At 39.6% G+C, this 13,907-nt stretch overlaps 1 protein-coding gene across 2 annotated transcripts in view; it reads right to left on the bottom strand.

The window, feature by feature from the left end:
* Positions 1-822: 822 nt before the first annotated feature.
* LOC111673932 (protein anoxia up-regulated-like) overlaps positions 823-13,907 on the bottom strand; it is a 22,426-nt gene continuing 9,341 nt past the window's right edge. The window contains exon 2 of one of the 2 annotated variants that reach the window (XM_023432186.1): positions 823-1,333. In XM_023432186.1, coding sequence (XP_023287954.1) covers positions 1,013-1,333 — 321 coding nt within the window. In that variant the 3' untranslated portion in view covers positions 823-1,012. Of the gene's footprint in view, positions 1,334-7,772; positions 8,486-13,907 lie in introns of those variants that run through there. The other variant, XM_023432185.1, reaches the window with a different exon arrangement.

Genomic DNA, 13,907 nt, shown 5'->3' with positions numbered 1-13,907 from the left:
AATCGTTCATAAAACTTTTCTACGAACTGGGTGTCTCAAATCGTTTCATACTTTAAAACATAAATATGAAGACCCTAAGGTAGGTCCCGAAACTCGCGAAACTTCATTTTTTATAACCTATTTTTAAAATGGCTATAAACAAATTTGAAAAGAATTGAAATTTCATGAGTTTCAGGACCGTCCCTATAGTCTCCCTATTTCCGTTGTAACGTTTCAAAGTATTCGGTAAACCGATTTGGGAGAAAAATTTGATGAACAAAACCTCTTCGACGCCACTTTCACATCACCTTAAGGGGATGTGAAAGTTGCACCCGAAAGCTGAATCGTTCATAAAACTTTTCTACGAACTGGGTGTCTCAAATCGTTTCATACTTTAAAACATAAATATGAAGACCCTAAGGTAGGTCCCGAAACTCGCGAAACTTCATTTTTTATAACCTATTTTTAAAATGGCTATAAACAAATTTGAAAAGAATTGAAATTTCATGAGTTTCAGGACCGTCCCTATAGTCTCCCTATTTCCGTTGTAACGTTTCAAAGTATTCGGTAAACCGAGTTGGGAGAAAAGTTTGATGAACAAAACCTCTTCGACGCCACTTTCACACCACCTTAAGGGGATGTGAAAGCGACATCCGAAAGCTCAATTGTTCATAAAACTTTTCTACGAACTGGGTGTCTCAAATCGTTTCATACTTTAAAACATAAATATGAAGACCCTAAGGTAGGTCCTGAAACTCGCAAAACTTAATTTTCTATAACCTATTTTTAAAATGGCTATAAACAAATTTGAAAAGAATTGCAATTTCATGAGTTTCAGGACCGTCCTTATAGTCTCCCTATTCCCGTTGTAAAGTTTCAAACTATTCGGTAAACCTAGTCGGGAGAAAAGTTTGATGAACAAAACCTCTTCGACGCCACTTTCACATCACCTTAAGCTCCCAGGGTCCGATTTCCCGGAGGCACTCGTCGTCGTCGAGGAGGGGCCGAAACGGTCGGAGAGGAAGGTCCAGGATTAGACGCGGTAGGAGAAGTGGCGGTAGGTGGTGCCGCCTGGCAGACGACCGGAAGTGTGGGTCTCGTAGGAAGAGTGGTATCCTCCGGGGCCGCCGCCGGTCGAAGTCCTCGAAGACCGCTCGGTCGAGTACGAGCCGTAGGGCCCGCTCTCCTTCTTGTAGGTGCTCTGCTGAGTGTAGCTCGACCGCTGCGGCCTCACGTACGGATCCGCCGAGGAGCTGCTCGCAGAGCTGGTGTTGGTGTACGCGTAGCTGTACTGCTCTTGGGCAGACCTCACCCCGGCCTCCGGGTAGTCGCGCACCACGTAGTGGCGGGGCGTCTAGATTCGGGTATACACACGGTCAACATCGGAGAACGCACCTCGGGATAGGACGGTTCTCTCTTTCCTGGGACCTTTCTTTCCCTCTGACCCTCTGACTTTCCCAAACTTCTGAGAGGCTTTGGAAGAGTAGGTGGTTGCGTCGGGGTTGTGGAGACGAGAGTACGGATTTTGTAAGGTAACTTTGGGTAATAAGGCCCATGTGGGGAGCAAGGCCCATGCTTATTTTCCACCATATAGCGAAAGTCCAATGTTTGGGGCTCCCTCTGCCAGTTAGGAGGACAATGAAAGGTCCATTAAGGGCATTGCCGAGGCTGGGGGCGAGACCATGGAAATAAACATTGGTCGTGTACCCTTTGCTCATTTCCTCTTCCCAATAGACTTTATATTTTACTTTTTACAGGCTTTTCAAGTTATGGTGGACCTTATTACCAAAAGTTACCTTATTCCGGTTTCGGACAGAGGAAATTGCTGGTTGGGGTTTGAGGGAAAGTGATAAGACGCAAAGGATTTTGGGACCCGATAGGTAGTTTGAGTGTCAAACTCAAGATCGCATTTTGGGTGATTGGAGGGAGTCTCTATTAGTTGGATTGAATGAGAAGAAAATGTTGGGGTGGTTTTGAGGGTCGGAAAGTGTTAAGAAACAAAGTATTTTGGGACCTAATGAGTAGTTTGGGAGGCCAGACTCAAGATCGCATTTTGGGTGATGGGAGGGAGTCTCTATTAGTTGGATTGGACGCGGAAATAGTGTTGGGGTGGTATTGGAGATAGGAAAGTGATAAGAAACAAAGGATTTTGGGATCTGATGAGTAGTTTGGGTGTCAGACTCAAGATCGCATTATGGGTGATGAAAGGGAATCTCTACTAGTTGGATTGAATGCGAAGAAAGTGTTGGGGTGGTTTTGGGGGTCGGAAAGTGTTAAGAAACAAAGTATTTTGGGACCTGATGAGTAGTTTGGGTGTCAGACTCAAGATCGCATTTTGGGTGATGGGAGGGAGTCTCTATTAGTTGGATTGGACGCGGAGAAAGTGTTGGGGTGGTTTTGGGGGTCGGAAAGTGATAAGAAACAAGGGATTTTGTGGTCTGGAACGATAGTTGGGTGTCAGGTGTAAGATCACATTTTGTATGATGGAAGACTACTGGCCGGTTTGGATGGGGAGAAACTGGTGGTCGTGATTTTGGGGGCAGAAAAGTGATGCGGAACAAAGGATATTTGGGTTCTGGAAGTGTAGCTTGGGTATTAGGTGTAACATCGCGTTTTGGAGGATGGACGTTGTATATATCATAGGTAAAGTGATCAATATGGATTTTAGAATCGGGAATTATTTAGTACACTTCACTTTCATGCCATCTTAAGGTGATATGAAAGGGGCAGCTTATATATACCTAAGAAGTCAAATCGTTGGGGAAAGTATTGTCCGAATTGAGTGTACCGATTCGTTTCAAATTTCACCACGTGAACACGGAGGCCCTAAAGTAGGTCCCAAAACTCATGAAATTTCATTTTCCATAAAAATTGTATTTATTTATCACGGACTAGAACCAACATGGCGTGGTCCGGGCACGTTTTCGATGTTTCACGTTTCTTGGAGACTTAGATCTCGAAAATGAAGAGTTTCAGAACCTAGCTCGAACAATTTGGAATACCGTAGAAATGGAATATTACAGAGTCAGACGGGAAAATATGGAAAATATTTTTGCCATCGATTGCAAGAGAATACTGGCTTGTCCCGTGGGTAACACGTGTCTTTAGAAAATAATTTAGTTGCAGCTAAACGTCACAGATGGCGACGTTGGTCCTAAACAGTCGTTAGAATACTGAATTCCCGGGATTTCGACATTTTTACATCAATCTCTTCATCGTTACTTTACTAAAATGCCATATGAAAAGTTTCATTACATCGATTGCAAGAGAATACTGGCTTGTCCTGTAGGTAACACGTGTCTAGAGAATAATTTAGTTGCAGCTAAACGTCACAGATGGCGACGTTGGTCCTAAACAGTCGTTAGAATACTGAATTCCCGGGATTTCGACATTTTTACATCAATCTCTTCATCGTTACTTTACTAAAACGCCATATGAAAAGTTTAATTACGTATAATTCTCAACGTGGACTCTAAAAGACTAACAATAAATATAAACATCGGTAACGGGCCGCGCCAATTTATGTTACTACTTGAGTATTCAAAATGATATTACCACCAAAAATGGTACAGATGAATTTCATTTAACCAGCCTCAAATTTCTCAGCGCCTTTCATATCATCTTAAATGCTTCATAGGATGAAATAAAACGCTGCGTGCTTGCTGTCTGTACTACCTTGTTCTATCTACATTTATATCTAAATACTGAAGGAACGTAGCGAGTCAGAGAGAGAGAGGGAGGTAAATATCCACGAAAAGAGAGAAAGCTAGGGCGAAGGAGAACAAAACGGGCGTTTCTGGGGACATCTCGGTTTAAGAAATTTCATTGGCTCTCTAATTAGAACATCGTCATCGCAGGTGATGATGACCTTCCGTCGATCGACGTATCGCGGGGCGATTCTGCAGACCGGAAGTGAGGTAGGTCGGGGGTTAGTCATATCTAGACACGATTTGCAGAGCCGAATCTCATTCGGTGGGATCGGCAACTCGGTCGCGGCTTTTTACCGGGAAATATGCGTTCGTCTGTAGACACACAACGTGCAGGCCAATTATAAACGCGCGGAGTGGTAGGTATTTATTAATGTCTCCTTGCCGAGATATTCAGGACGGTCCGTCCCAGCGTTGAGCAACGACGGAGGCACTTGCCAAGATACGTACATGCACGGTTTAGGTGCGTGTACCTACGATTATACGACGGTTTTAATGCCACTCGGTGTCTCTTAGGTGGGATCGCGTCTACGAGGACGAGAACCCAAGACGCGACCTGGAGAGGAAGCTCGGGCTCTAGAGAACGAGGAAGGAGCCGATCCTTGCGAAACTTCATCCCTTTATTGGCAATCTCGTCTACACAGGCGGAACGTGGAACAAGCGTCCTAGATGCTAGTCGAGAAGTGTGAAAAAGGGGAAAACGAGAAAACGGACAGCGAGGTAATAACCGCTCTTCAGGGTGTAATGGTACCCAGGGATCAAAGCGCAGAAAGCTCCGGCGGTTTCGGTTAACGATTCTGTTGGCAAAGTGATGAAGCCCTTATTTACCCACGTGTAAGTATAATCTGATTGTAAAATTCGGATGGACAAATCTTTGGTAACTTGGCTTTACTTTTCAATCCGGCTATTCGTTTTGTAATGCCTCTAGGCATTTTTTTAAACGACATAGAAGACCCTGTTGCATTGTTGGACTTCTTATATTAACGCCTGGTTTACATTCCGGAAATTTTATGAAAAGTGTTTTTTAGAACGACCTAGAAGACTCCGTTGCATTGTTGGACTCCTTAAGGTGAAGTGAAAGCCTCCCTCAGATCAGTCGATTCGAATACAACACTTATTTTAAGGGTATTAGAACAAACTGTCCGAAACTTTAACACATCACTCCTGATCATCTAAGAATTGTCCTGACACATTCAAAATTTGGATTTTTCAAAACAATTTTTCAACTCAGCCCAGACGAGAACCAAAATGGCGTCGAGCTCTCGTATTTCGATCAGTATACAATTATCGAAGGCTCTGATATGAGAATCGAAAGGGTTAGGACAATTTTACGACAATTTGGAACACTCTGGTAATCGATAAACTCGCATTTGAACGGGATAAAGGCAAAAAAAGTGTTGTATGCGCTTCTATGCCAAAATGATGGTAATACGACGTCGCGGAGTGAAAATTTAGTTGACCTGGAAATCACAGATGGCGCAGGGGGTCCCTCTGCAGTCAATAAGGGCCCCAGAAAGCATGAATCCGAAGGATTTCTGGAGTTTAACTTCGATTTCTTTATAATTATTGTACGAAAACTACAGGTGGAGTATGCCATTTGATACAATACCCAACATAATTCGACTCAGCTGTCAATATAAAAACGAACGTCGGCAACGTAGGGATTTAGAAAAATCTTCTCTATCGACGTCGATCAAGTTCCTCGACGTGTTTCACTTCACCTTAAATGAACGCCTGGTTTACATTCCGGCTGAATAATTTCGGTAATTTTGTGAAAAGCGTTTTTTAAAACGACTTAGAAGACTCCGTTGCATTGTTGGACTCCTTAAATTAACACCTGGTTTACATTCCGGCTGAATAATTTCGGTAATTTTGTAAAAAGCGGATTTCTCTGTAACTTCCCTAGTAGCACAAAATATTTGTCCTATATTTTCTGTATATTTAACGAATATCGTACATTTTGTACATATTCAACAGATATTTCAAATAATTACAAAACGCTTACTTTAGGATATTATCCCTATAATATTTATATAATATTAGCTCCATGTGTTTTCGTAATATTTTTCTTCCAGATATACAGAACATTTCGTTTCATTTTAATAGAAGTATTGTTTAAATATTATCTGCCGAATACATTATAAACGTTTTGAAAATATTTAAAATCGAAATCATATGTTTTGCTCCCATAATGAAATAGCGGAACGAAAATATTAGAAAAATTTCTTGTGTTTTTTGATACCAAATAAAGTGTCGGATAATAGTCGTGAAGTGAAAGAAATGTATTTTTATTATATGTTCATAAATTAAAAAATATAATTTCTATACATGTTTATAAATAATTGAAACTAAATATGTCATTGAGATTTTCAACAAATATTTCAGATATCTTAGAATGAAATCTACGAGAAATCTTAAAAAATCTGTCGCTTGAGATATGTAGCAAAGATTACAAACAAATATTTAGAAATTATTCTATGCTACTAGGGTTAATCTAATTTAACTTACTTGGAGTAAAGTGCATATTCATCTATATATTTGTTCTATTTATGTGCGTACCTTCGATTACGCGAACAAAAGTGCTATCCTAAACCCCACCGTTATTTATTAAACATTGTTCTTCGAAACATTATTTATAAAATGGCTGAAATGATTTACCCCGGAAAACAGGCGGTAATTTAACGAATTTGACAATGCGGCTAGGTGTTGTTGGTCGTTTTACAAAATTACTAGTCGGATTGTAAAATAAAGTTAAATGAACGAAGATTTGACTATGTAGCAATGTTGCATAAAACGATTAGACGTTTTAAGAAACGCCAGATTTTACAATTTGGCTACGACATAGATATGGACTGCTAACCCAACAGAAGAAATTCATATCGTAATTAAAAACGGAAAGAAAAGCATTTAGGGTAACTTTTTCTCTTTCTGATAAAATATTGTTTAGTGAAGAACGTTTTCGACCGACTTTGCTCATCAATACAGTTATCAAATATTTAACCTGTTTAACAATTTAATACTATTTCTCTCGCTGCTGCAAACAATTGTAAAATATGTTTCCTAACATTTATAACACGCAAGGCCCATGATTATTAACCTTTAATGTACATCTTCGTAATAAATCATTAAATGCACATGGGGTTGATTGCACTTTTCTGGAAAAACGATTAACATATTCATGTAGTAAATTAATTGAATTAAGGCCGTGCATTTAGAAAAAAAATCACGTCTTCGAAAAACGTCCTTAACGCCCAAAATTAATAGAACAAAGTGGGGACAAAATAACCGAGCGTTAAGGTGATGTGAAAGTGGCGTCTCGTAAAAGAGGTCTCGTTTATGAAACTTTTCTCTGAACTGGTGTACCGAATCGCTTCCAACTTAATAATGTGAACATGGAGGCGATAAAGAAGGTCCTGACACCCATGAAATTTCAAATTTTTCTTAAATTTGTTTATAGGTATTGTAAAAATTGTTTATAAAAAATGAAATATCACGGGGGTCAAGACGTTCCTTATAGCCTCCGAATCGCCTCCCGAATTGCTTCCAACTTAATAACGTGAACATGGAGGCGATAAAGAAGGTCCTGACACCCATGAAATTTCACGGAGATTCTTAAATTTGTTTATAGGTATTTAAAAAATTGTTTATAAAAAATGAAATTTCACGGGGGTCAAGACGTTCCTTATAGCCTCCGAATCGCCTCCCGAATTGCTTCAAACTTAATAACGTGAACATGGAGGCGATAAGGAAGGTCCTGACACCCATGAAATTTCAATTTTTTCTTAAATTTGTTTATAGGTATTGTAAAAATTGTTTATAAAAAATGAAATATCACGGGGGTCAAGACGTTCCTTATAGCCTCCGAATCGCTTCCAACTTAATAACGTGAACATGGAGGCGACAAGGAAGGTGTCCTGACACCCATGAAATTTCACGGAGATTCTTAAATTTGTTTATAGGTATTTTAAAAATTGTTTATAAAAAATGAAATATCACGGGGGTCAAGACGTTCCTTATAGCCTCCACGTTCACGTTGTAAAGTGTGAAAGAATTTGGTACACCCAGTTCATAGAAAAGTTTCCCGAACGATTGAGCTTTAGGATGGCACTTTCACATCCCCTTAAGCGAAAGAGAAAAGTTGCCCTCCACCCTCTTCTTCCTCTTCCTAATTCCGAAATTGGGTTAACAGTCCATATCTACGCGTGTATGGATCTGCGGAAGCGACTGGACTACTTAGCGCGTGCTGGATAGAGGTACGCAAATGTTCGGTGTTTTTCATATTTCTCTTCGGGAGCGTTATGTATAAAGTAATCAACCACCAGGGTGGAGCAGGAGTTCGGCTTGTATTTGTATAAAAACTGGCGGTGCAGGTTGCGGGGCGGTTTTCTTGGAGGAGGTCGCCAGGTGGAGGTCGCCGCTCAGAAGCGGTACCAAGATGGCGTCTGCAGCGCCATCAGGATCTTGGTGCGTCCGGTGGCTGGCGTCACGGCGTGCCTTTGTTTCCCAGGGGGCCTTGCCAGGACTCCTTTCTCGAAGACGTGTCCTCTGGTCGCTAATTCGGCAGCCGCGTCCAGGCCCACCTTGTCCACGGCGCCGCCATCGATCAGCTGTCTAGAGTGGTCGTTCTTCTTCGCCAAGTCCTTCCCGCGGACGCTGCCTTCTTTTTCGCGGATCGTCGCGTATTGGTAGAACTCCTTCTGCGGGTCCAGTTTTTTGCGACCCCAGACCGTGAACGGCTCCGGGACCAACGACGGCCGAGGGACCAAGGGAACCTTCTCCCACGGGAATGTCTCCTGCTTCTGTAACCACGGTTTCGCGGGGCCACTCTTCGGGTATCTCGGTCTCTCTCTTTCTCTCGGGGACTCTTGGCGATCTCTCTTGGAGGTGTCTTCACTTCCACACCACTCGCCGACCTCCGAAGGCTGTGACTCTAGGGACTTCGGCCAGGATTTTCTTTCGCGTATGAATAGATTCGAATGAAAGACTCTTATTGTCGCGAAGACTAGTCCCAATGACTATTGGTCAATGTTTGAATGTCATATATGAAACTGGCAATTTTGCACACGAAAGTTAATAGTATTAATTCGAGAATAAGATCCCTCTGATCCAATTATCGAGTTTAAACAGATTTTTTTTCGCATATGAATAGATTCGCGTGAAAGGCTCTTATTGTTGCGAAGACTAGTCATTGGTCAATATTTGAAAGTCATATATGAAACTGGCAATTTTGCACGCGAAAGTTAATGGTATTAACCCGAGAATAAGATCCCTGTGACCCGATTATCGAGTTTAAGCGGAATTTATTCGCATATGAATAGATTCGAATGAAAGACTCTTATTGTTGCGAAGACTAGTCATTGGTCAATGTTTGAATGTCATATATGAAACTGGCAATTTTGCACGCGAAAGTTAATGGTATTGACTCGAAAATAAGATCTCTCCGAACCGATTATCGAGTTTAAACGGATTTTTTTTCGCATATCAATAGATTCGAATGAAAGACTCTTATTGTTGCGAAGACTAGTCATTGGTCAATGTTTGAATGTCATATATGAAACTGGCAATTTTGCACGCCAAAGTTAATGGTATTATCGAGAATAAGATCTCTGTGACCCGATTATCGAATTTAAACGGATTTTTTTCGCGTATGAATAGATTAGCATGAAAGACTCTTATTGTTGCGAAGACTAGTCATTGGTCAATGTTTGAAAGTCATATATGAAACTGGCAATTTTGCACGCGAAAGTTAATGGTATTGACTCGAAAATAAGATCTCTCTGATCCGATTATCGAGTTTAAACGGATTTTTTTTCGCATATCAATAGATTCGAATGAAAGACTCTTATTGTTGCGAAGACTAGTCATTGGTCAATGTTTGAATGTCATATATGAAACTGGCAATTTTGCACGCCAAAGTTAATGGTATTATCGAGAATAAGATCTCTGTGACCCGATTATCGAGTTTAAACGGATTTTTTTCGCATATGAATAGATTAGCATGAAAAACTCTTATTGTTGCGAAGTCGCGTCATTGGTCAAGGTTTAAAAGTCATATGCGAAACTGTCAATTTTGCACGCGAAAGTTAATGGTATTAACTCGAGAATAAGATCTCTGTGACCCGATTATCGAGTTTAAACGGATTTTTTTTCGCATATGAATAGATCAGCATGAAAAACTTTTTATTGTTGCGAAGCCGCGCGATTGGTCTACGTTGGGAAGTCGTATATGAAACTGTCAATTTCGCGTGCGAAAGTTAATGGGGTGAATTCAATAATAGGGTCCCAGGGACTCGATTATCGAGTATAAACGAACTTTCTTTTCGCATATGAATACATTTGCCTGAAAGATTCGAATTGTTGAGAAAGCGCGCGATTGGTCAGCATTGAGAAGTCGTATATGAAACTGTCAATTTCGCGTGCGAAAATTAATGGGATGAACTCGAGAATAGGGTCCCAGGAACTCGATTAGCGAGTTTAAACGGATTTTTTTTTGCATATGAATACATTTGTCTGAAAGATTCTTATTGTTGAGGAAGCGCGCGATTGGTCTACGTTGGGAAGTCGTATATGAAACTGTTAATTTCGCGTTCGAAAGGTTATACGGATTTTTTTCGCATACGAATAGATTCGCATGGACAATTTTTTATTGTGCGAAGTCGCGTCGTTGGTTAATGTTTGAAAGTCATATACGAAACTGTCAATTATGCATACGAAATTTAATGGCACGAACTCCAGAATAAGATCTCTGCGACCCAATTACCAAGTTTAAACGGAATTTTTTCACATATGAATAGATTGGCACGAAAGATTTTTTATTGATGCGAAGGTGCGTTATTGAACAACGTTTGAAAGTCGTACACGAAAATGTCAATTTTGTGTGTAAAAGTTAAGGCGAAGTAAAAGACGTCGAGGAACTTGATCGATATCGGTAAAATTTGTTTTTCTAAATACCTACTTTGCCGACGTTCCTTTATATACTGACAGCCGTGTCGAATTATATTGAATATTGTTCTAAATGGCATACTCCATCTGTAGTTTTCGTACAATAATTATGAAGAATCGAAGCAGAACTCCAGAAATCCCCTGGATTCATAGTTTCTAAGGCCCTATTTGACTGCAGAGGGACCCCCTGCGCCATCTGTGATTTCCAGGTCAATTAAATTTTCACTCCGAGACCTCGTATTCCCATCGTTTTAGCATAGACGCGCATAAAACACTTTTTTTGCCTTTATCCCGTTCAAATACGAGTTTATCGATTACCAGAGTGTTCCAAATTGTCGTAAAATTGTCCTAACCCTTTCGTTTCTCATATCAGAGCCTTCAATAATTGGATATCCATCGAAATATGAGAGCTCGACGTCAATTTGTTTCTGGTCTGGGCTGAGTTAAAACACTTTCTCCAAAAATCCAAATTTTGAAAGTGTCCGGATAATTCCTAGATGCTCACGAGTCATTTGTCAAAGTTTCAGACAGTTGTATCCAATACCCTTAAAAAAAAAGTGTCTTATTCGAATCAACTGATTTGAGGGAAGTTTCATTTCACCTTAAGGTGAAGTGAAACACGTCGAGGAACTTGATCGACGTCGATATAGAAGATTTTTCTAAATGCCTACGTTGCCGACGTTCGTTTTTCTATTGACAGCTGTATCGAATTATATTGGGTATTGTACCAAATGGCATACTCCACCTGTCGTTATCGTATATTAAAATTATAAAGAAATCTAAGTAAAACTCCAGAAATCCTCCGGATTCATGCTTTCTGGGGCCCTAATAGACTGCAGAGGGACCCCCTGCGCCATCTGTGATTTCCAGGTCAATTAAATTTTCACTCCGAGACGTCGTATTCCCATCGTTTTAACATAGAAGCGCATACAACACTTTTTTTGCCTTTATCCCGTTCAAATGCGAGTTTATCGATTACCAGAGTGTTCAAAATTGTCGTAAAATTGTCCTAACCCTTTCGATTCTCATATCAGAGCCTTCGATAATTGTATACTGATCGAAATACGAGAGCTCGACGCCATTTTGGTTCTGGTCTGGGCTGTTGAAAAATTGTTTTGAAAAATCCAAATTTTGAATGTGTCAAGACAATTCTTACATGATCAGGAGTGACGTGTCAAAGTTTCGGACAGTTTGGTCTAATACCCTTAAAAAGAAGTGTTGTATTCGAATCGACTGATTTGAAGGGGGTTTCACTTCATCTTAATGATATGAACTCGAGAGTAGGATCCCAGGGACTAGGGTCATATGAACTGAGATTCTTTCGATGCATTTAATAAATCTGGAAAGACCTTTTGGTGCAGTCCAGACACCGACAGACTGAATTTTCTCTCCTCTAATTGTCATAATCAATGAGAGGTTCTCCCGCGACCAGAATAACGCGCTATAGAATTCAGAATCTAGTAAGGTCCATCGATCTTCACAGAAATCAAATCGAAATAAGATGGCCGTGACTAATCCTGGTCCCACCCGTCGATCTGCAAATAGACTCGAATCTCGGTACTTGGCGAATTGACGAATGGCGAAGGGGGAACCGTACCCTGTTAAAAATACCCGTTGGAAACATAGCATCCTCAGAAGACCCCTAGTACCACAAAATATTGGTCCCATATTTTCTATATATTTAACGAATATCGCACATTCTGTAAATATTTAGCAGACATTTGAAATATTTCCAAAACGTTTACTTTGGAATATTATCCCTATAATATTTATATAATATTAGCTCCATGTGTTTCTTTGGACGGGCGGCCCATATCCCTAGTAGCACAAAATATTTCTCCTATATTTTCTATATATTTAACGAATATCGTACATTTTGTACATATTTACCAGACATTTGAAATATTTTCAAAATGTTTACTTTAGAATATTATCACTATAATATTTATATAATATTAGCTCCATGTGTTTCTTTGGACGGGCGGCCCTTATCCCCAGTAGCACAAAATATTTCTCCTATATTTTCTATATATTTAACGAATATCGTACATTTTGTACATATTTACCAGACATTTGAAATATTTTCAAAATGTTTACTTTAGAATATTATCACTATAATATTTATATAATATTAGCTCCATGTGTTTCTTTGGACGGGCGGCCCTTATCCCCAGTAGCACAAAATATTTCTCCTATATTTTCTATATATTTAACGAATATCGTACATTTTGTACATATTTACCAGACATTTGAAATATTTTCAAAATGTTTACTTTAGAATATTATCACTATAATATTTATATAATATTAGCTCCATGTGTTTCTTTGGACGGGCGGCCCTTATCCCCAGTAGCACAAAATATTTCTCCTATATTTTCTATATATTTAACGAATATCGTACATTTTGTACATATTTACCAGACATTTGAAATATTTTCAAAATGTTTACTTTAGAATATTATCACTATAATATTTATATAATATTAGCTCCATGTGTTTCTTTGGACGGGCGGCCCTTATCCCCAGTAGCACAAAATATTTCTCCTATATTTTCTATATATTTANCACCCCTTAAAAATGAATTTTTTCGAAAAATTCCAAATGCATGTTTCATAATTCTTCATTCCCTACATTTTGACGGTTGTTTCATGAAAATCGGTTGAGTGCTTCTATATGAAACAGCCAACTCACCCCCTTGCACGGCCAACTTTGAAGCCTTATTTCACCCCCTAAAAGTGTTTATCCGCCGATAAAGAAAAAACACGGGTGCTTTAGATTTTGGTCCTCTATAACATATTTAAAAATGAACAAAATCGGAGGGGGACACCTCAGGTACCTTCCTTGTGAGATGGTCGGAGTGATGTGTCAAAGTTTTGGACAGTTTGGTCTAATACCCTTAAAAAGAAGTGTTGTATTCGAATCGACTGATTTGAAGGGGGTCTCACTTCACCTTAACTAATTCACCTTCCAGCGAACCTACAGTGGAAAGCTCTTAAAACTCAGGAAAGTCGAGCAAGCAAACTCCATTGTCCTTCGAGCGCGGGAAATCCCAACTCGAGGGTACTTTACTAATTTACTTAGCGCAGTTACTTTACGTTACTGCAGTTACTTTAAGATGATACCCAGACAGCATAAAATATTCATAGGATATAGAAAAGAAGCTGGAAAATATTCCTCATGTATATTCGTCATTGGAATGATATTTTAAGTACAATATTAGATTATGTACATATAATAATGTTTCCCGGATATAGTCCAAATATTTAATGTTTTATATAT

Source organism: Orussus abietinus, unplaced genomic scaffold (assembly GCF_000612105.2).
Source record: "Orussus abietinus isolate OABI.00-Male unplaced genomic scaffold, Oabi_2.0 scaffold220, whole genome shotgun sequence".
Taxonomy (NCBI): Eukaryota; Metazoa; Arthropoda; class Insecta; order Hymenoptera; family Orussidae; genus Orussus; species Orussus abietinus.
This window is presented reverse-complemented; position numbering and strand designations above follow the sequence as displayed.